This window comes from Salvelinus sp. IW2-2015, linkage group LG2 (genome assembly GCF_002910315.2).
Source record: "Salvelinus sp. IW2-2015 linkage group LG2, ASM291031v2, whole genome shotgun sequence".
NCBI lineage: Eukaryota > Metazoa > Chordata > Actinopteri > Salmoniformes > Salmonidae > Salvelinus > Salvelinus sp. IW2-2015.
Window position 1 is genome coordinate 14371944 of NC_036839.1, and position 24000 is coordinate 14395943.

The following is a 24000-nucleotide window of genomic DNA, read 5'->3' on the forward strand; positions in this document are numbered from 1 at the left end:
CTACCACATCATTATCCAACAGCTATCAAAAAGACCAAAGCAATGCCATAATTCAGCAATGCTATATCTTTACCAAAAAAAGCATAACAGCCAAAATATGTATGTATGCATACTGATTAAACACTCAACAAAATACATTAAAAAAACTCCAGTGCACTGGTAATCTTGATGCTTCCAACAAGTTCATGTATCTTAATAAACAAACCTTTCGGTCTCAATCAACCTTTCGGTCTCAATCAATGGAGTGGGGTTCATATTTGTTTGGCTGTACCATAAGGTCCCTCAGATACTCACTCTCCCTGTAGTGTACCTTCAGTACTCTCAGTCCAGCCACGTTGTCCCGCAGCACCACCTTGTTAGCCCCGGTGGCCTTGTCCACTCGCTCTATCACCTCAAAGTCCCGGTCGGTGAAGTAGAGGAAGCGCTCATGAACAGCAACGCCCCAGGGATGGGACAAGCCTGTCACTATTGTGATGCGATTGGTCCCGTCTGGGTCACCYCGCTCAATCTGTGGYGTTTTAATAACATCAAGACTGCCCTTAATACCAGATTTAACGTGTAAAATATATGTATAATAAGCAATGAGTTGGACTACTTGAGGGTATTTTGTTAGAATCAGCCACATTTGAATCATAGGGACCATAGAGCACCCTATTCCCTATATAGTGCACTATGGGCCCTGGTCAAAAGTAGTGAACTATATAGGGTGGCAATTGAGACGCAGGCATAGTGGATGAGGGAGAGATGATGACCCACCATTCCGGTGCCTGTGACAGCCCAGTACAGCTTGTTCTCTCGTATGTCCACGGTGATGAACTCCACATGATCCAGYTTGTTGGTGAACAGGGTGACAGGGTTGGAGCCGTCCATGTCTGCAGCCGCCACCTTAGCAGGGATGCCACTCTCTGTGCCCTGGTCGGTCCAGTACAGTTTCCTAACAGAGAGAGACACCGCTATGAATACAGCCCCTCAGCATCTCCATCACCTCARATGAGAACKTCTACAACAGATTCAATCAAWGTCCACGTGTGAGATTCAGAGAGAAGAAATCGATATGTCTTAATCATGCCAATACACATTTGATATGCTGACAGTGAATKGTTGATATGTACACTTTTTGCCTGGTGGTGGCTTGTTGGAGTGGTGTAGTGTTGTGTTGTGTACAGTAACAGTGCTYGGTCGCTCTCTGGGGGTGGAGCAGATGGCATTCAGGCAGGCAGGCTGAAGGGGGTGAGTGACTGTGGGGATGAGCCAGAGCAGTGTTAAATGGGGCTTACCCACGTGCCGGGTCCACAGCAATGCCAACCGGAGAGCCTGCGCCAGTCGGGGAGCCATTATTGGTGATTAGAGTCTTTCTGTACTGCACCTCCCCGCTCAGCCTCAAAACCTGACAAAACACACACACACGCACAGATCAGATGTACCCCTGACAGAGGGAAACCAACTAAGAGAACTACTTTATTTTCTAAATACGATGTTCACTGTCAGTAGTGTACCACTCATTTTCAGAAATAACTTAATTGTTATTATATACAGGAGCATAGAGACGGGGGATGTTTCAGCTCACCTCAATAGACTGGGTGGCTGGGTTGGTGTAGTACAGGTTCTCGGTCATCCAGTCCAGGGCCAGGCCCACAGGGGAACCCAGGATGGCTGCCGGGGCAAACTCTGTCCTGTTGGTACCGTCCGACTTCACTCTGTGGATCTCACCCTACAGAGGAGAAGGGACGGGCTGGTCAGAGCCTAGGGACAGTAGAGTAGTCTCACTTCAGGTCTCTGTTTGTGTGGACAGTGCTAACACGTACCGGGTGCTCTACCCAATAGATGGTCCGCTCAATGTCGTCAAAGTCCACATCATATCCATTCTGAAGTCCAGCAACTGGGACCATGGCATCGTTGCTCTTGTCGTCCGGGTTCAAGGACATGCCGTAGATGACACTGTCTCTCACCACCACCAAGAAAGGATCCTCAACTGCAGGAAAACACAAGTATTCATCACCAAAAACATGGTGGCTCCGAATGGACATATAGCCTATTGGACATATAGCCTATTGGACATATAGCCTATTGGACATATAGCCTATTGGACATATAGCCTATTGGACATATAGCCTATTGGACATATAGCCTATTGGACACTGATTTCGTTTTTCAAAACAGGTAAAATGCCACAGTATGTTGAAAGAAGGTTGAAAGAGGAGGGGGTGCAGATGGTCTGGTGTAAGCTTATTCCACAGTATGATTTGCTTTGTCATCAGAGATTAGAATCAATAGATATCTCGGGGGCATTTTCATTCTTGGGTAATCATCACCTCTCAGGGGTGAATGCGTTCTGCATGGCTAGAAAAAGCTCTAGCCCTGAGATGGGTTACGCTGTTGACCTAAACACGACCCTCTAGACTTCACATTAAAGGTCCCTTGTCTTATTGAAACCCTAGTCACACTTTAATGATCCTCAATATTTACCTCTGGAAAGGGATTTTACAACAGAATTTAAATGAGATACTGTTGACAAGTCCTTTGCCTCTAAAATATGAGTCCGGCATTCTAGATTTCTTCTTTTACCGACAGAGCTGGATATGCCCAAATAAATATGTTTGCAAAACAGCAGCTCTCTGTTTGTAGGTTTTAAGCATTCGTACCAATACCTACACCARGAATAAATACTTTATGCGTTATGAGAATTACAATCTATCTGTTCCATCTGACCTCACTCCCTTTATAATGAAACTGTGAGTGATGAGTGTTTCCCTCAGGTTGGCATGGAGCCTACCTCTGGCACAGGTGAAATTGTCTGCAGTCAGGGTCCAGCCTGAGGGACAGGCGCAGGAGTAGTAGCTGGGCCCAATGGCCGAGAGCAGGCAGATATGAGTACAGAGCCTCCTCAAGCAGTGGTTTTCACCTGCACACAGATCCAATAACACACACACGCAAACAAGACAAAAATCAACAGTGTTCAGTATCCTCTTTGTTCATTCAGAAATGTKATTTAAAATACAATGGCAATAGTGTACGGTGCCAATACTAGCTTACGATATCATCATGTCTAAGATGTATTTTTAATTGGCCTACCATATGTCCTAGAATGTTATTGATCAGTGGTGAGTCCCTGTCCTACCTGCAGGCTGCCTGGCTGGGTGTACCGCCACCAGGCCCATGGGCTGAGGGAGGTTGTAGAGCATCACTGTCTGGTTCTCCCCGTGCCACTTATGGGCTCGGATCACACGGTTGATGTATCTGTCGGTCCAATACACAAAATCCTCAAAAATGGTAATTGCGTGYGGATGTTGCAGTACCTTTTAATTGAGAGCAGCAAAAGACAAGAAGTGCATTTTATTGATATTATTCCACACAGATGGTAAATCGGTAAATTATGTTCTGTATGCAATGCTAATGTTTTCCTAGTTTCATCTATATCAATCAGGGGCGCAACTTTCACTGGGGACGGGGGACATGTCTCCCCTCCACATTCTGAAATTGCATTTTTGTCCCACCCAGTTTTATCATTGGAATGTGATACAATATGATAAAATGGTGTGCTTTATGACCATGCCTACGCCTCTGAGCGGTCAGGTAGGCTGTTTGGAGTGTTTATCCGACTGGATAAAAATATAAATAATAACATTTAAAAAATATATATGTCCCCCCACTTCTAACACCAAAGTTTCGCCCCTGATATCAATTATATCAATGTAAATAAAAATCGATAGAAAATGCCATGTATCCTCACCAAATCGCTGGCCAGAACTTGTTTCCTGTTGTTGCCATTGTAATCACAGTAGTCAATAAAATCCAGGTAGGCATCAGCGAAGTAGAGCAGATTGTTGGGATAGTCAATGGTTAGCCCGTTGGGCCAGTACAGTTTGTTGCTTATGATGGTTGTCCTCATCTTCCCATCCATGCTGGCCTTCTCAATGCGAGGGTTCCTCCCCCAGTCTGTCCAGAACATGAGGTGAGCACTGCACAATAGATCAACTGTTATAGTTACAGTCAATTACATTTGTATTATTGTAATTCAAATGTGTCCTCTTCTCTGCCAGTATGTATGTCCACTGTAGATGAGCCTCACCTGTCCCTTGGGTCCAGCACCAGGGCTCTGGGATTGGTCACGTTCTCACTGACCAACACAGTCCTGTGGGTGCCGTCCAGTTTGGACACCTCGATGGTCTCCAGAACATAGTCAGTCCAGTAGAGGTTCCTGCCCACCCAGTCCACTGCCAGACTCTCTGTCACTGTCACTCCACTGTCAAAAACCTGTCAAATCAAAACACAGGTTTAAGGGATTGGAGGTCATTACCCTGAGTAGAGAATGTTTGTGAGAAATGGAAGGACAGTCAGTAATCAGTACTCACCACGGCCCTGTCAGAGCCATTTTTGTGAGCGCTCCATATTCTGTCCTGGCTGGTGTCAGACCAGTACACACGGTCAGTCACTGAGTCAAAGTCCAGTGCCACGATATTTCGCCCATCCCGGACCAGCGAGCGGACCACATTGGGCTGAGTGGTTATGTCATCGGACACAATCTGATTTCGGCTGGCAACTAACAGGAAAGCCTCACGTGAACCTGTGAACAGAAACCATCCTCTTCACACCTGTGCCTTCTAATTCAAATGAGACTACTCATCAGCTATAGAACATTCTACAGAGGACTTCCCAAACTTCAAAACACGATAGACAGAGCTACTCAGATATCCACAGCATGGGATCAATGCAGCTTTGTTGAGAATAATGGCGAATTGAATTACAGGGCTTTTTAGCAGGATATCTGTGATGGGCTCATGTCAGGTGCACTACTCGTAAACAAGCCCTTTGTTGCTGATTATGTCCTAATTACCTAAAGAGAGAGTCAGTGAGTGGCATATATGTTATTCGTCTTATCTGGGGAAATCAGAGCAGAGTGGGAAGAGAATGGAGAAGAGTGAGTCTGTCCGCCCGGTGGTCTGAGACCGAATACCGACTCCATTTAGATCATTCCTGTCCTATCCTGTCCAGCCACTGGACGGTTTATCATGTCTGTGTGGGCCAATCAAATGTACTGTATCTCTGTCTGTCATCTGGAAGACTGGACTTTATCCACAGACGGAAGATGTGTCTCATATTTTGAAATTAGGCCAATTTAGAGGAAACATAATTGAGTATGTTGTGGACCAAATGGATTGGTGAAATAAAATGCCTTTGTATCCAAATGTAAGTGAGTAAAAGTTTATAAGAGCTTAAGATTATAGTGTGGCAGATGCAAATTCCCTTCAAATACTCTACGGTTAAACCATACACACACACACACACACACACACACACACACACACACACACACACACACACACACACACACACAAACCGTCTTGCTCCTCACCTGAGACCTTGCATGTGTGTTGGTCAGCCTCCAGAGTGTATCCATCTGAGCAGTGACAGCGGAAGGAGCCTCTCTCGTTGAAGCACTGCTGACTACACAGCCCAGGGGGGTTACACTCATTCAGGTCATCACACGTCTTCCAGTCATTACTCAGCTGGTAACCCAGGGGACATGTGCACTGGGCCCCAAACGGACCCTGAATGCAGCCGTGGGTGCAACCAGCGTTGTTGTCTGTGCAGCTCTCCTGATCTAGGAGGGTAAAAAGAGGAGTGTGTCAATAGCTGTCATTCTTAAAAACAGACGGTAAGAAAATGAAACACCTTGGTGACATACGTAACAAGCAATGTGGATAAATGAATCAGATGTATGAAGGCAATGCATCTACTATAGCTAGCTGCTCAACGAATCACAGTGCTGCAAATAGAGCATCAACACAGCACCTCAGAAAATATCTATAGACTTTCTATTTTGTATCAAATTATAAAAAAWTTACATTCTGAAACACATTTTCTACATTTGTAACAACAGACAATCATTTAATTCTATCCTCCAATGGTGTTTTGCAACACTATACCCATATTCAGAGGSTTAGTGTGGATGGCAGGTTTGGGATGAATCAAAGCTACACACGTGAGGTTTAACCAATGATTGAGGTTGTTCCTACCTGGCAAGGGCTCGTCTGAAAGCAGTGAGGACGGCAGGAAAGGAAAATCATAGATCACTTTTAAGTTATTACAGATCAAATCAACACATGCATGATTTGAACAAAGATTTCAAGCATAACAAAAATTCCTCACAAACATTAAAACACTCTATTGGTTGTGACCGGGAATGCTGTGAAAAATGTGTCTAGATTTCAAGTGACCAGTGAACCTAGAAAATTACAAAAAGAAAATGTACAAAGAGTGATTTTCGTAACGACACTATTAGAATGCTGGCCCAAAAGGCAGAGAAGCAGAGATGGTGACTTACTGCAGAGCGGGGACTCGTCCGCACCATTGGGACAGTCAGGGTTGTTGTCACACACCCTGCTGATGTTGACACACACACTGTGGCCCGGGCACTGCCACTGCCAGCTGGGGCAGCGGAAAGGTGGCGTGGGGCAGTCTCTCTCGTCACTCATGTCCCTACAGTCGTTGTCCCCGTCGCAGAGCCACCCGCGGTACACACAGTTGCCGTTGTCACAGCGGAACAGGGAGGTGGGGCAGGTGCGGGGGGGGCAGACGTGGTGCTCGTCTGAGCCYTCCTCACAGTCCGGGTGACCGTCACACTCCCAGGTYGAGGGGATACAGCTGCCGTCTGACTGGCACTGGAACTCACTCTCATGGTGGCACATCCCTGGGGGTCTAGTGGCTGGGCACAGCAGGAGAAGGCAAGGTCAGACAGTGTCGTGAAGTGTGGCTGAAGCTCAGGAGGAAGCCACAGCAGAACCTCTGTGATGACGTCACCTCATTAAGAGTAATGGTCAAACTGCTGTGCTCCAGGACCAGTTGGTCGATCAACTCTGCATAGCAACTGATCATTACATTTTATTGTGACTCAAAACAACGAGGGTGTATACTTACGACAGCCATTGAATCTGTACTCTGTATTAAAACACACCATTTCTGAAACATTTGTAACGACTCATTTTGTTTTTGCAACATCCCATATTCAMAGGGTTAGTGTGGATGGCAGGTTTGGGATGAATGACAGATACAAGCGTGAGGTTTAACCAATGATTGAGGTTGTTTCTACCTGTTAAGGGCTCGCGATCMTCTGAAAGCAGTGAGAAAGGCAAGAAAAGAAATACATAAACTGGTCATCCTATACTGAACAAAAATATAAATGCAACATGCAAAAATTTCAACGATACAGTTACAGTTCATATAAGGAAATCAGTCAATTGAAATAAATTAATTGGGCCCTAATCTACAGATTTCACATGACTGGGAAGGGGCCAGCCATGGGTGAGCCTGGGAGGGCATTTGCCCACCCACTTGGGAGCCAGGCACACCCACTGGGAAGCCAGGCTTAGCCAATCAGAATGAGTTTTTCCCCACAAAAGGGATTTTTTACAGACAGAAATACTCCTCAGTTTCATCAGCTGCCAGGTGGCTGGTCTCAGACGATCCCGCAGGTGAAGAAGCCGGATGTGTAGGRCCTGGGCTGGCGCGGTTACACGTGGTCTGCAGTTGTGAGGCCGGTTGGACGTACTGCCAAATTCTCTAAAATGACGTTGGAGGCGGCTTATGGTAGATAAATTAACATTAAATTCTTTGGCAACAGCTCTGGTGGATATTCCTACAGTCAGCATGCCAATTGGACACACAAAACTTGAGACATCTGTGGCATTGTATTGTATGACAAAACTGCACCTTTTAGAGTGGCCTTTTATTGTCCCCAGCACAAGGTGCACCTGTGTAATGATCATGCTGTTTAATCCACTTATTGATARGCCACACCTGTCAGGTGGATAGATTGTCTTGGCAGGAGAAATGCTCGCCAATAGMGATGTAAACAAATTTGTGCACAAAAATTMGAGAGAAATAAGCTTTTTGTGRGTATGGAAAATGTCTGGGATCTTTTATTCCAACTCATGAAACATGGGACCAACCCTTTCCATGGTGCGTTTATATTTTTGTTCAGTGTATTTTCTTGTGACCCAAAACAAAGAGGTTGAATACTTACGACAYCCAGACTCATCTGAGCGATCACTACAGTCAAAGACCCCATCACAGCGATAGTAGGAGTTGATACACTGATGTCCATTGGAACACTTGAACTCATAGAGAGTGCAGTTGTAAACTGAAAAAACAACAGCATAGTGTGCTTAGGCTGAGATATTGCAAACAGTGTGGATGGAGCATGCAGTTCAGAACATGCAAAGTCATTGTGAGTACTGTATAATACACATGTGTAACAGTTTAACTTTAGTCCGTCCCCTCGCCCCGACCCGGGCGCGAACCAGGGACCCTCTGCACACATCAACAGTCACCCGCGAAGCATCGTTACCKATCGCTCCACAAAGGCCGCAGCCCTTGCAGAGCAAGGGGAACCACTACTTCAAGGTCTCAAAGCGAGTGACGTCACCGATTGAAACGCTATTAGCGCGCACCACCGCTAACTAGCTAGCCATTTCACATCGGTTACACATGGAATGAGATCAATGGCATAAGAGGCAATATCAAATGCGTGTGTTGATTCAGTTGACTTGAAATTATGTGCCACTTGTTGTTGGTGCTTTCTAGCTGTGTTAGTTCCTAAATACAGTACAGTGTTGAGAGGTATACAGAGACACTCACTGCAGCCCTGTTCATCAGCCCCATCCATACAGTCTCTGTCACCGTCACACACATAGCTGGGGCCTATACAGCGGTGGTCTGGGCACTGGAACTGTTCCGGGTGGCATGTACCACTGAGGTCTGCCAACACAGAGAGACCAATGGAGCTAACAGTTAAATGCAACACATCCTGACTGACAGTCATTCTCAAAAAGACACTCAACAACAGAGGTATTACTCCTATAGTAAATGTGCGACAATAAAAGTGATCCTTGACTAGGAGACTCACTGCAGTTGGCCTCGTCCGAGCCGTCTCCACAGTCGTTGTCCGTGTCACACAGCCAGATGTGTGGGATACAGCGGTTGTTGGCACAGGTGAACTGGTTGGCCGCGCAGGTGCCAGGGGTCTGGGTGGGGCAGTCCCGCTCGTCACTGCTGTCAAAGCAGTCGTTGTGCCCGTCACAGTGCCATCCACTGGGCACACAGTGCTGGTTGGCACAGGTGAACGCCCTGGGTGAGCAGGTGGTGTCTGAGAAAGAAAAGTAAGGATTAATGAAACATCATTTTTTGGCTACTTTTTAACACTGTAACAAGCCATTCTAAGTATACTAAAGTATACAAAATATAAGTATAAGTATATTAAACATTATTACTAATGCCCCAATAAAGTGCCTTGAATGACAAACAGTTAGTATACTCCATTGAAACGTAATACAACGCATTACTATGAGCTCCGCCACAGTTGGCCTCATCACTGTTGTCATGGCAATCGTCAACGCCGTCGCATCTGTAGTTCTGAGGGACACATTTCCCATTGGTGCAGGAGAAGGAATTGGAACCGCACTGCAGCGTGGGGGGCTCGTTGGAAGGGTCCTCTACACATGTCTGCTGGCTGGGCGCCAGCTTCATGCCATACGGACAGCCACACACCCTCTGGGAGTCCGGCACCGGGAAGCAGAAATGGCTGCAGTCTCCATTAGGGTTCGTATTCATATTGCAGAAGTTGGAACCTGAGAGGGGTTGCAAAGGATATCACGGAATGAATCCAGTGATGGCCACAGAGTTATCCTCCATAACATTAACACCGCAGCAGGGGAAACAATGAAAGAGTTTCTCACCGGTCTGGGAGTTGTAGTTGAAAGATTTGACGTGCATGATGTGGCTGATTCCCCTCCTGATGATGACCATCTCTCCCCCGTCAGTCTTGCGCACACGCACGATCCCACCCAGGCGCCAGTCAGTGAAATATGCATAACCTGGATGGGCCGAGCAGGAATGCTCATGAAAGTGAGACCCAGCGTTGAGAATATCAGGGCACGACCTACGACATTAGCTATTCTGTCTCTCATCACCAGTGAACTAATGTTTGAGATGACACGGTAATTGCCAATTCTAATGATCATTAATCGAGCATGTTTGACAAGTAGCAATGACATTTTAACGGTGAAAGCGTTTATACAATAACGAGGCAGCGTTACCTACAATTGATGGAATAGTGATGCATACCGTTCCCTATGCAAATTGAATTAATGAGACAATTTGAAGATTTAGTCACCTCCAAAGATGGTGAGACCAAAAGGATGTGAGATCTGAGTGATGCGGTCCAGAGACAGCCTGTTCCGTCCATCAAAGGTGCTGTGCTCGATCTTATCAAAGAAGGCATCCACCCAGTACAGGCGCATGGAGCTGGGGGGAGACAGGACCAGTGGAACAGTCAGACATTATTAAACACTGTTGCACAAACATATTGTCAGGAGGAGGATTAGTGAAGATCCTTCTGATAAGACGCTTAATGGGATCTTAGATGGGTGAACAAAAACACGACGTCAACTTATCACACATGGTGGCACAATGTTGCAATGTAGTGACAAAGACAATCCTAAGGATCTAATTTGTTATTCATTAAATTGCTATCTGTTTTCTTGACCGAGTTTTACTGGAAGAGGAAGAATGTCGTATTTTGAGGCCCTTCCTCTGAGACCTCTGGCTCACCTCCAGTCGATAGCCAGGCCGTTGGGCCAGCCAAGTGTAGTGTTAACAATCGACAGGGCATGTGACCCATCACACCAGGCCCTCATAATCTTCGCTGGACGYTACCAGTCGGTCCAGAAAATATACCTGCCAAATAAAACATACACAWTAACCAACACTCACACTTATATGGGACAATATTATAGTGTCTGTTTCACCTCAACCGAAGTAGACTCTGGCTTTAGGACCACTTCAAAATCTTCTATGAACTGAGAACTATAGACAGTTTATTTGAGAGCGCCACAGGGTTTTTCCGTTTAAGCTAAGTTCTTAGTGTCCACTACAATACTGGCCTTCATGCATCACTAATCTAGGCTATTGGACCTAGAGGCCTTATGATTTTGTAGCTATTGGAAATGTCCCACGAGCACTAAATAAAGACTCCTTTTATCAGGTTTGGGGTTTAAAGTGTGAACAATCTATGAATGAGCCGGTACCTCTCGCATTATGCTAGGTGTGACTAGACATAAGTGCTCAGTTTGCTAATGCTTTTTCATGTTCTTAATAGGCAGGGATCCAGGATGAAAACATGGGCCTCTGAGACCTGCTGGTTCTGGCTAATGCCCTCACTAAATTGTGCTTGCCCAGGAATATTTCGCCTACTTGACCGATTTCTCACACTATCTTTGTTTCCTTTTGACTTCCTATGGTGCTTTAAATTAATCTAAAGTAAATATAATCTGATTATCATTTATATTAATGAATTGAATAGAATCAAACATTTCAATGAGGATATTATTCTGTAAAAAGCATGCATTACTCGGTCAACATTCTTCATGCATCAACAAGGTACAGAACCCTATCATATCTGCTATATATCCCTCCATCTCTCATTTTTGTTGCCACAGTCAGGCTGGAAGTGGAACCAAACCTCTCTCCCTGACCCCTCCTCCTTAATCCCAGCCCAGCTGTATTTACCCAATCACAGGGTGCACCACGATGGACCTTGGGTTGTTCAGGTTGCGTATGATGGCTCTCCTGGACTGATCGGCCAGCTTCATGACTGAAATACTCCTGTAGCGCGGGTCTGTCCAGTAGAGGTTCTTTGAAATCCAGTCGTAAGCCAAGTCCTCCACGCCGTCCACTCTATTGGCAGCTAGCACCTCTCTGCCTGTGCAGATCAAAGCGGTGACACAGCCATTTAGTACAGAGATGAAAGAGGAACACYTTTAAGTAAATAGACTGTCAGCTTGCATTTGCCCTATGTAGACGTGACAGAGAAAACTAGGGCTGGTCAACCCTATGTTGCAAGAACAACAAACACTGATCAGAGCAGTTTGTGGTTTCATTTTATCCTGAAATGCCTTTCTTCATGGATTTATCACATAAGTAACTTATTTTACAGGGCTATTGAGTCGTAAATTGGAAGATAAATTTKGTTTAATTCCAAAATGCTATATATACATTTTCAGKAATGTTGGTGAATTAGCTTTTATTGTTTAAAGAAATTATGAAAGAGATTGGTGTATTTTTACACTGGTAAATGGTGTTGTTCAATGACAGACATGTATTTGTTTAAAATCTATCAATTGATGGTTTCATTTCAGAGAGACAAATAARCATGTTTTTTTYCTAAATGCTATATATCTGCCTCGTTCAGAGAAATAAGTAGTACTGCTAGGTTTTACACAGTCAAATGTAACGAAAACTATATTTTTTATAAAGAAATATACAAATGATACAATATTTTTCAATACAGTAATATGAGATCTGTATGTAAAACTTTTAAAATTGACATTTTAGTCATGTAGATGGTCTAATCCAGAGCGACTTAAGTAAGTACATTCATCTTAAGACGGCTTGGAGAGACAAACACATAGCACAGTCAAATGTAGAGGATATAAACTTTCCATTCCAGCTAAACAATGGATATATAGTGTTTAGAAAAAAATCCAAAAATCTTACAAACACATGAAGGTACCCATAAGCAATAATTTCTGATGAATAAAAAAAAATTGGTGGTTATAGCGTTTTGGAAATAAACTCTTCAAATATTGAAGCTTCTACATCTTTTAGTAATTATGTGCTCAGTATTTGTTTTATCACATTCTGGAGCCTGATTTTGAGCTGTTACGTGATAGTTTCACTGGCGTCCATGCTCTGTCCACTCCCTACCTCCCTTTCTACCTCCCTCCCTCCTCTCCTTCCCTCCCTCCCCATTGCGCAGCGTGCCCGGCTCCATAAGGCACTCCTCTAACTGACGTGGTATAAGCTCGGCTGGATCACATGCTTGAGCTCTCTGCTTGAAAGGATATTATGTAGGGTTGTAAATATGGTTAAAAAAATAAATATAAAAAAATATTTCCATGATAGTAAATMAAAAGTATTTCTTCACATTCTAATAAATGGAGAAAAAAACACTCAGTGATTATGAACTAACAAACTCAGCAATAAAACAATATTTAACATAAATATTTCACTATTTAATTCTACATACATCGAGTCATCAATCCAACCAAATAAAATGTAGGATGCTCTCACCGGTGCCGTCCACTTTCTGTTTGTAGATGATGTCTTTAGCCGTGTCTGAGAAGAAGATAGCATTGTCTTCTGCGCTGAAGTCCACCCCAACGAAATAGGAGGGTGTTCCAGTGATAGGGAGGATAACATCCTCCTGAGAGGACAGGTTYAAGGGGATGCCTCGGACAGCCAGCTGGCTGGAGAAGAGCAGGAACTGCCGCACCACTGGAGAGAGAGAGAAGACATCCACCATAAACCTCCAGATAACACATCCTATGTTACACCACATTGGCACTCACAGTATAAAGAGCACATATAAAGGACACAGGACAGTAAAGTGTCAGGACAAAGTTCAACGTAAATAGGGAAAAGCTAAACGTGGTTTGTGTGTTGGRCTTACCAACACATCTCTTGCCATCAGCCTGCAGGTCGTAGCCCATGCGACACCTGCAGCGGTAGCCCAGCCCTTGGTTGTCTGACCTGTGGCTTAGAATACAGATCTGCTCACAGCCGCCCRRGTCTGCCCCGCAAGGGTTCGACACTGTAAACACAACACGCATACGCTCAGTCACTGACAGAACATACAGAGGTGGGACAGATCAGTGGAGTATTTATAGCAGTGACATGCTTACCATTTGGTTGTCTTAGTTGGTGTACCACTTGCACTCCATGTGGGGTCTGAGATGTAGTGTAGACCACCTGAGGGTTAGTGTCACTGAACTTGTTGGCTTTCATCACGGCCATCTTGGTCCAGTCAGTGAAATACACAATGTGCTCAAACATACTGATGCCAAAGGGGTGAGGAATCACAGCACCTCCATGAACCACTGTTTTCCTGAAAGGGGGATGATAAAACAAGGCTATATCCATCCCATTTTGACAGAGATCTGCATTGTTTTGCGTTTTTACATATGGTCTTCAGACATTTGGCCAAACAACATCTCCTTTGAGCTCTTTCGTAGGGAAAACATCTGGTGTGCTTACCTATGAAGCCCATCATATGTGGTGGTTTCAATATAGTCGTAGCGGCTATCAACCCAGTAGACCCGCTTGGCATCAATATCCAGTGTGATCCCTGCTGGCCAGCCCAATTTAGTCCTGATGATCCCATAGCGATTGGTACCATCCATGTATGCCCGCTCCAAACCTGGCTCTCCATTCACAGAGTCCCAGTCTGAGAAGAACAGGAACCTGTGAATAAATGTATTTTGGTTTAGTTAGGTACAGGTTACCAGTACAGTAGGTTMCTATGTACTGGATGTAATATAGGACATTGGTAAACTGGATTTCAAGCAGCGAAGTTATTCATCCATCTAGCCATAAAACGACCTGGTYGTCTTAAACAAATCTACTTTGAAACAAAATTATACACCTCACACACATGGTTATGGTCTTAAAAAAGAAGACACCTGTAGCATGTCAGATATACAGTTGAAATCTATTACATTTTGAGTTTGCATCCCAATATTACACTTTATGTACAGTTGAAGTCGGAAGTTTACATACACTTTGCAAAAGTTTACAAAACTCGTTTTTCAACCAATCCACACATTTCTTGTTAACAAACTATAGTTTTGGCAAGTCGGTTAGGACATCTACTTTGTGCATGACACAAGTAATTTTTTCAACAATTGTTTACAGACAGATTATTTCACATATAATTCACTGTATCACAATTCCAGTGGGTCAGAAGTTTACATACACTAAGTTGACTGTGCCTTCAGAAGCTTCTGATAGGCTAATTGACATCATTTGAGGCAATTGGAGGTGTACCTTCAAACTCAGTGCCTCTTTGCTTGACATCTAGGGAAAATCTAAAGAAATCATCCAAGACTTTAGAAAAAAATGAAGACCTCCACAAGTCTGGTTCATCCTTGGGAGCAATTTCCAAATGCCTGAAGGTACCACGTTCATCTGTTCAATAGTGCGCAAGTATAAACACCATGGGACCACGCAACCGTCATATTGCTCAGGAAGGAGACGCATTCTGTCTCCTAGAGATGAACGTACTTTGGTGCGAAAAGTGCAAATCAATCCCAGAACAACAGCAAAGGACCTTGTGAAGATGCTGGAGGAAACAGGTACAAAAGTATCTCTATCCACAGTAAAACGAGTCCTATATCAACATAACCTGAAAGGCTGCTCAGCAAGGAAGAAGCCACTGCTCCAAAACCGCCATAAAAAAGCCAGACTACGGTTTGCCACTGCACATGGGGACAAAGATCACAGTTTGAAACAAAAATAGAACTGTTTGGCCATAATGACCATTGTTATGTTTGGAGGAAAAAGGGGGAGGCTTGCAAGCCGAAGAACACCATCCCAACCGTGAAGCACGGGGGTGGCAGCATCATGTTGTGGGGGTGCTTTGCTGCAGGAGGGACTGGTGCACTTCACAAAATAGATGGCATCATGAGGAAGAAAAATGTTGTGGTTATATTGAAGCAACATCTCAAGATATCAGTCAGGAAGTTAAAGCTTGGTCACAAATGGGTCTTCCAAATGGACAATGACCCCAAGCATACTTCCAAAGTTGTGGCAAAATGGCTTAACTCACAAAGCCCTGACCTCAATCCTATAGAAAATTTGTGGGCAGAACTGAAAAAACATGTGCGAGCAAGGAGGCCTACAAACCTGACTCAGTTACACCAGCTCTGTCAGGAGGAATGGGCKAAAATTCACCCAACTTATTGTGGGAAGCTTGTGGAAGGCTACCCAAAACATTTAACCCAAGTTAAACAATTTAAAAGCAATGCTACCAAATACTAATTGAGTGTATGTAAACTTCTGATCCACTGGGAATGTGATGAAAGAAATAAAAGCTGAAATAAATAATTCTCTCTATTATTATTCTGACATTTCACATTCTTAAAATAAAGTGGTGATCATAACTGACCTAAGAAAGGGACTTTTTACTCGGATTAAATGTTAGGAATTGTGAAAAACTGAGTTTAAATGTATTTGGCTAAAGTGTACGTAAACGTCCGACTTCAACTGTATATCACAGAAAAGTGAAATATAACAAAACTGCTGGACACAGAAACACAGAATTTTCGGCGGCTTTAAAAGAATTATGTTTATTAATTATGAAATTACGAAAAATATTACTAACATTCKACACATGAGGCCACAAGGTATTTGACTGCAGGAAAGTCCTACCAAAAGGTGAGACATAAGCAGATTTCCTTTTTTAATTGAATCTGAAACAGATACTCCTCTACCGTCTTTGTCTCTGGGTCTACAGGTGGGCCAGCCCTAAATCCCACCGAGGTAGAAGAAGTGTCTACATTTATTATCACTTCCTAATTTACCTGGAGCCACTTGGCCCAGTCTCCCCTCTCGAACAGTACTATTGGATTACAATGAGGCTCATCACTTTTAATACTGCTCACTAATCCCCCAGGACAATCTTCTAATCTCTCACCCTTATTACTTCCTACCGGTGCAGCATGAGAGAGAGACGGCGAGATAGAGGGATGYAGGGATGGAGGATGGGGAGGTCCCCTCTACTCACCCCACAGTTGGGTCCACGGCCAGCCCTCTTGGGTTTCCCAGATTCTCTGCGATCAGCGTCACCCGGTTTGTCCCGTCAAAATCCACCATGTCAATCCGGTTGACGCTTGCTTCCACCATATACAGTTTATTGTTCACCCAGTCCACAGCCAGGTTCTCAGGGTAGTCAACTGATACATTTAAAACCACCTGCATATTGGAACCGTCCATACTCACCGAAAAAACCTGCCCACAAAAGAAAGGATTGTTTTTAAGAGATTAGCCCTTTTGGTGGTTATGGCTCCAGAAAGACATGGAGATATAAAAAAGAGACATACCGAGAAACAGAGATGGGATATGTCACCACAATACCCATAAAATTAGAAGGAAATTACTATTATTAAGGCTGGGTTTTGGTTGCTTGTCTGACTTCCATCTTGTCTGTCTAGTAGCATTCTAGTAGCATATCTGGCATTACTCATCTCGTATGTATATACTGTTTTCTATACTATTCTACGGTATCTCATTCACTTAATAATGTTTACATATCATACATTACTCATCTCGTATGTATATACTCTTTTCTATACTATTCTACGATATCTCATTCACTTAATAATGTTTACATATCTTGCATTACTCATCTCGCATGTATATACCGACATCGCTCGTCCATATGTATATAGTCTTAATTCATTCCTACTTAGATTTGTGTGTATTGGGTATATATTGTGTAATTTGTTAGATATTAGTTGTTAGATATTTCAGGGAAGTTAGGAACCAATATACACAGGTAGTTAGGAAAGCAAAGGCTAGCTTTTTCAAACAGAAATTTGCATCCTGTAGCACAAATTCCAAAAAGTACTTTAAAGTCCATGGAGAATAAGAGCACTTCCTACCAGCTGCCCACTGCACTGAGGCAAGGAAACACTGTTACCACCGATAAATCTACGATAATCAATAAAAAATATATATATTTTATTTTACCCCTTTTTTCTCCCCAATTTCGTGGTATCCAATTGCTAGTAGTTACAGTCTTGTCTCATCGCTGCAACTCCCGTACGGACTCAGGAGAGGCGAAGGTCGAGAGCCATGCGTCCTCCGAAACACAACCCAACCAAGCCGCACTGCTTCTTGACACAATGCACATCCAACCCGGAAGCCAGCCGCACCAATGTGTCGGAGGAAACACCGTACACCTGGCGACCTGGTCAGAGTGCACTGCACCCGGCCCGCCACAGGAGTCACTAGTGAGCGATGAGACAAGGATATCCTTGCCGGCCAAACCCTCCCCTGCGATGCAGTGCCTTAGACCACTGCGCCACCCGGGAGGCCGATAATTGAGAATTTCAATAAGCATTTTTCTACGGCTGGCCACGCTTTCCACCTGGCTACCCCTACCCAGGTCAACAGCTCTGCACCCCCCACAGCAACTTGCCCAAACCTCCCCCATTTCTCCTTCACCCCTACAAATCAGCCGGGCTAGACAATCTGGACCCTACTCTTTCTAAAATGATCTGCCGCAATTGTTGCAACCCCTATTACTAGCCTGTTCAACCTCTCTTTTGTATCATCTGAGATCCCTAAAGATTGGAAAGCTGCCGCGGTCATCCCCCTCTTCAAAGGGGGAGACACTCTAGACCCAAACTGCTACAGACCTATTTCTATCCTACCCTACCTACCCTGGCTGTCTTCGAAAGCCAAGTTAACAAACASATCACCGACCATTTCTGTATGGTCGGTGATCTGACGACACCATTCTGTATACTTCTGGCCCTTCTTTGGACACTTTGTTAACAAACCTCCAGACGAGCTTCAATGCCATACAACACTCCTTCCATGGCCTCCAACTGCTCCTAAATGCAATCGCTGCCCGCAACCGCCTGCCTCACTACTCTGGACGGTTCTGACTTAGAATATGTGGACAACTACAAATACCTAGGTGTCTGGTTAGACTGTAAACTCTCCTTCCAGACTCACATTAACTTCTTATGGCTGCAGGGGCAGTATTGAGTAGCTTGGATGAAAGGTGCCCAAAGTAAACGGCCTGCTCCTCAGTCCCAGTTACAAATATATGCATATTATTATTAGTATTGGATAGAAAACACTCTGAAGTTTCTAAAACTGTTTGAATTATGTCTGTGAGTATAACAGAACTCATATGGCAGGCAAAAACCTGAGAAAGAATCCAACCAGGAAGTGTGAAATCTGAGGCGTGTAGTTTTTCAACTCATTGCCTATCGAATACACAGTGTCTATGGGGTCATATTGCACTTCCTAAGGCTTCCACTAGATGTCAACAGTCTTTAGAACCTTGTTTGAGGCTTCTACTGTGAAGTGGGGGCGAATGAGAGGGGATTGAGTCAGATGTCTGCCAGAGAGGCATGAGCTGACCACGCACGTTCACGTGATTGTTAGCTTGCGTTCCATTGCAATTCTACAGACAAAGGAATTCTCCGGTTGGAACATTATTGAAGATTTATGTTAAAAACATCCTAAAGATTGATTCTATACATCGTTTGACATGTTTCTACGGACTGTAACGGAACTTTTTGACATTTCGTCTGCACCTAGTGATCACGCCTCATTAATTTTGATTACTGGGCTAAACGCGTGAACAAAAAGGAGGTATTTGGACATCAATGATGGACATTATCGAACAAAACAAACATTTATTGTGGAACTGGGATTCCTGGGAGTGCATTCTGATGAAGATCATCAAAGGTAAGTGAATYTTTATAATGCTATTTCTGACTTCTGTTGACTACACAACATGGCGGATATCTGTTTGGGTTGTTTTGGTCTCTGAGCGCTGTACTCAGATTATTGCATGGTGTGCTTTTTCCGTAAAGTTTTTTTTAAATCTGACACAGCGGTTTTATTAATCTGACACAGCGGTTGCATAACAGTTGTATCTTTTAGCAATGTTTATTATGAGTATTTCTGTAAATTGTGGATCTCTGCAAAATCACCGGATGTTTTGGAACTACTGAACATAACGCGCCAATGTAAACTCAGATATTTGGATATGAATATGAACTTTACCGAACAAAACATACATGTATTGTGTAACATGAAGTCCTATGAGTGACATCTGATGAAGATCATCAAAGGTTAGTGATTAATTGTATCTCTATTTCTGCTTTTTGTGACTCCTCTCTTTGGCTGGAAAAATGGCTGTGTTTTTCTGTGACTTGGCTCTGACCTAACATAATCGTTTGGTGTGCTTTCGTCGTAAAGCCTTTTTGAAATCGGACACTGTGGCTGGATTTACAACAAGTGTATCTTTAAAATGGTGTAAAATACTTGTATGTTTGAGGAATTTTAATTATGGGATTTCTGTTGTTTTGAATTTGGCGCCCTGCAGTTTCAATGGCTGTTGCCGAGGTGGGACGCCCACATACCCTAGTGAGGTTAATTGCTAAATTGTAATTATTTCGCCACTATGGCCTATTTATTGCCTTACCTCCCTAATCTTACTACATTTGCACGCACTGTATATAGATTTTTCTATTGTGTTATTGACTGTATGTTTGTATATCCCATGTGTAACTCTGTGTTGTTTGTGTCGCACTGCTTTGCTTTATCTTGGCCAGGTCGCAGTTGTAAATGGGAACTTGTTCTCAACTGGCCTACCTGGTTAAATAAAGGTGAAATAAAAGATAAATAAATAAAAATCTATTACTGCACTGTTGGAGCTAGAAGCACAAGCATTTTGCTACACCTGCAATAACATCTGCTAATTTAAATTTTTTATTTAACCTTTATTTAACTAGTTAACTCAGTTAAGAACAAATTCTTATTTACAATGATGGCCTAGAACATTGGGTTAACTGCCTTGTTCAGGGGCAGAATTTTACCTTGTCAGCTCGGGGATTCGATCTAGCAACCTTTCGGTTACTGGGCCAACGCTCTATCCACTAGGCTACATGCCGCCACTAATCACGTGTATGTGACCAATTACATTTGATTTGATTTGGGGGCGGAAGGTAGCCTAATGGTGAGTGGTGCTGGTCAGGTATTATTCTGAAACCTCTACCCTACCGATTCAAAGATGGCACCAGTTTCTCAGGCTTGAAGCCTTGGCACCTAGGAAATGATAGTGCTCTTTACAGCTCTGGCTCATTTGAAATGAGATCCAGACATCTAAAAAGCAGGATTTTCAGCTGACCTGTTTAAAGAGAAACTGAAGATGTGGAAGTACCTTGCTAGTTTAACCTCCCTAGTTTGTTCACATGCCCTGTTTGTGCCCCCCCCCCCACACTTTAAATCAGCTGTCATTCTGCCATGGAGGTAGCTGATCTACACAGATGCCCCGCTCCTGGTACGTTCCTGCTTTTCAGCCTCATGGCTCGGGTTCAAACCATACAGAAGCCAAGAGACTGAACAAAGCCTTTGAGCTGGCCAAAGAATGCATATAACAGGGTGGACATGGTGAAAACAAATACTACACGATCACTTTGAAAATAAGAAAGTTTGAAAAAAGTACACAGAGCTATGTAAACATTGTACAAGTATATCAGACAGTATCAGTTTTCCTGATTAGATATTTTTCTACTTCCCCTTCATTATGAACCAGTCGTTTTGGAGCCATTAGGTCTGCCATTTGTACAGTATTAACAGTAGTGGTATCTTAAGAGATCTATCAAAGTATTCTCTCTCCTTTGAGGGGGGGCAGGTTCCTGTACAACTCAAGGATTTCCTTAAACAATGTCTTTCTATCTTGTGGACTGTAACTATGGTCTACTGTACAGGTAATTCTAGTGATGCACTGATTCCTTTAACAGGGCCAGAGGAAACCATTCATGATGGGGATTGGATGAAGTATTTGAGTATTCAAAGACCAGTATTACCTTGTTCTGAATAGTATCTGTCCAAAAGACTCTATTGAGGTGGAAGTGGAAGTCCACCCCGACAACGACGCCTCTGTTCCGGGAATGGACCAGGGTGCGAGAGCTGTGCCCATGGATGTCACCAATCAGCAGGTCTCGGCCATTGGAGAAGATCAGCAAGGGTACTCCAGCTACAGACAGTAGACAAGGCAATCAGTAAGACAACAATATCAGACATTTCATAATCTCTGGTTAGAAGCATTTATTTTTTGACTTTACCTAAATAATGAGTAATGATTTTACACAGGAGTGGAAGAGGTAGTGAATAAAAAACTAAACATTTTAGTCAGTCAGCTTTGACACCTGATTCAAATCTAAATCTATGGTAGAACCTTTTTTATTTTCATTTAATCCATTTTATGTAATTTTTAGGAACCCATATGGCCAAGATAATTTGATCTGTATTACTAACAGAGAAAACATCTCCTTGCTGCTAGCCTCATGATCAAAGGCAACGGGGTCTGTCTCTTGGTCAATAGTCATTCACTGGTCCACAGAAGCAAACGACTGGCTAAAACAACACTCGGTGCGCAACAATGCACCAGAAAGCAGAGCAGGCTGGCAGGGGCTGGCAGATAGGAGGCTGGGCTGAGGGGCTGAAGGCTTTGGGCCTGGAAGAATGGGTTTGATATGTTGAAGTATATTGAAGCTCAACCATGGCCACTCACTTGAGATGTTAGCGCTGCAGTATCGGTGCTGCTCTAGGAAATAGCCATCTCGACAGCTGCAGCGATGGGTTCCCATCCTGTCTCCACAGAGCTGATCGCAGACGCCCCACATCGTACAGTCATCAAAGTCTTCACCCAAGAACAAAATTATAAAAAACTGAATGAGTCAAAAGCACACATCCCATATTCTACCTCCGGTAGCCTGAGTTTCCAGTTCAATGTCAATGAGTGAATGTATCAGTATTCACCGATACAAGAGCGGCTGTTGTTATTGTTGACAATGTATCCAGAAGGACATGAGCAGGTTCCTCCCTCGGGGGACGCATGACAGCGATGCTCACAGCTCAGCGAGGCACACCTCCAGATACCTGACAACCACAGACACACATTACTCCCAATGGCACTTTTCAAAATAAAGGTTAGTGTGTGTGTGTGTGTGTGGTGTGTGTGTGTGTGTGTGTGTGTGTGTGTGTGTGTGTGTGTGTGTGTGTGTGTGTGTGTGTGTGTGTGTGTTGTGTGTGTGTGTGTGTGTGTGGTGTGTGTGTGTGTGTGTGTGTGTGTGTGTGTGTGTGTGTTTAAACTGGTTGTATTGTTACTGACTGCAATTGCGTCCAGCAGTGGTGCTGGTCTCATCCTCTCCATTGGACATTGGGCTTTCCCATCACACAGTTGGTCCATGGGGATACACAGGCCTGAGGACGGACAGGGCCATTCTCCAGGATAGCACTCACGTGGTATGGCATCTACAGAGAATCAAAGTCATCTTCACGGCCTTTGACCACACCAAGAGACAATAGAGAGCAAAAACAGGAGGAACAACAGCACAGGAGTTGTACACATGCCACATTCGTGCTTTGCGAAAACAGCAACAGTGTGTGAGGTATGCATTGAAGACAGCAGACTTATCTTCATAGGAATTCACGGGCTGAACTCAAGGGCACTGTGACTCAAACTTCATTGTCTGGGAAAACACTGTCACTTTAAATCCCTGGGGGTGGGCGGGGGGAGTATCGAGAGGGTACACATGGGGCTCGGAAGGTTCTGCAACCCATCCTCTAAAAACACACTCTTCAGAGCAGTGTGGAGGAATTCTATAGCTCTTTGGAGGGCTGAGCCATCTTGTGCCACAAAGAGGCATTTGAATACCACACTTCAAGGTGCACAAGCATAGTGCCTAGCCAATACCAAACCATGGAGACCAGAGGTGAATCAGGTTCATACACAACAGCGTTTCTCACTCATTAAAGTGTACTTCCACTGAACCTGCGTACTGTTTCCTTTTCATGGCTCTGTGTCCAATATTAGAAATGTGTCAAGAGAGATTTGACCAAAGGGACTAGCATGAGGAAGGGGAGGTGGAACTCTGTAGCATCCATACCACAGCCTTTCTCATCTGCATTGTCTTCACAGTCGTCTTCTCCATCACAAAGCCAGACTTGGTGAATACAGCGACCACTGGGGCACGTGAAGTAGCTCCCTCTGCAAGCGGGATAGGCTACATAGAGAGAGAGAGAGAGAGAGAGAGAGAGAGAGAGAAGAGAGAGAGAGAGAGAGAGAGAGAGAGAGAGAGAGAGAGAGAGAGAGAGAGAGAGAGAGAGAGAGAGAGATAGAGAGAGAGAGAGAGAAACACAAATCGACAGAAAAAAAAAGTATCAAAAAGGACGAAGACAAGACGAGGAAGTAATGGCTACGGAGTGTAACAAAGGAAAGATCGAACCTGACTAAGATTCACGAAGAAACACGAAAGAAAGAGAAGAACAGACGTAACGAGAAAAAAAAAAAAAAAGAGCGACAGAGAGAGAGAGCAAAAGAAGAGAAGAGAACACGACGAGAGAGAGAAAGAA

The 24000-nt window shown here is 43.9% G+C and overlaps 1 protein-coding gene across 1 annotated transcript in view; it reads right to left on the reverse strand.

Moving 5' to 3' along the window:
• LOC111974860 (low-density lipoprotein receptor-related protein 2-like) overlaps positions 1–24000 on the reverse strand; it is a 62072-nt gene that overhangs the window by 25686 nt on the left and 12386 nt on the right. The window contains 32 exon segments of the mRNA XM_070447289.1: positions 295–508; positions 757–934; positions 1278–1387; positions 1568–1711; positions 1806–1972; positions 2774–2902; positions 3119–3296; positions 3731–3959; positions 4070–4254; positions 4353–4564; positions 5354–5602; positions 6018–6032; positions 6326–6706; positions 8024–8140; positions 8638–8757; positions 8906–9145; positions 9342–9626; positions 9735–9872; positions 10172–10302; positions 10609–10734; positions 11566–11758; positions 13129–13332; positions 13508–13648; positions 13740–13942; positions 14092–14298; positions 16619–16842; positions 21450–21619; positions 22157–22285; positions 22405–22524; positions 22757–22798; positions 22801–22899; positions 23535–23651. Of these exon segments, the coding sequence (XP_070303390.1) occupies positions 295–508; positions 757–934; positions 1278–1387; positions 1568–1711; positions 1806–1972; positions 2774–2902; positions 3119–3296; positions 3731–3959; positions 4070–4254; positions 4353–4564; positions 5354–5602; positions 6018–6032; positions 6326–6706; positions 8024–8140; positions 8638–8757; positions 8906–9145; positions 9342–9626; positions 9735–9872; positions 10172–10302; positions 10609–10734; positions 11566–11758; positions 13129–13332; positions 13508–13648; positions 13740–13942; positions 14092–14298; positions 16619–16842; positions 21450–21619; positions 22157–22285; positions 22405–22524; positions 22757–22798; positions 22801–22899; positions 23535–23651 (5397 nt within the window).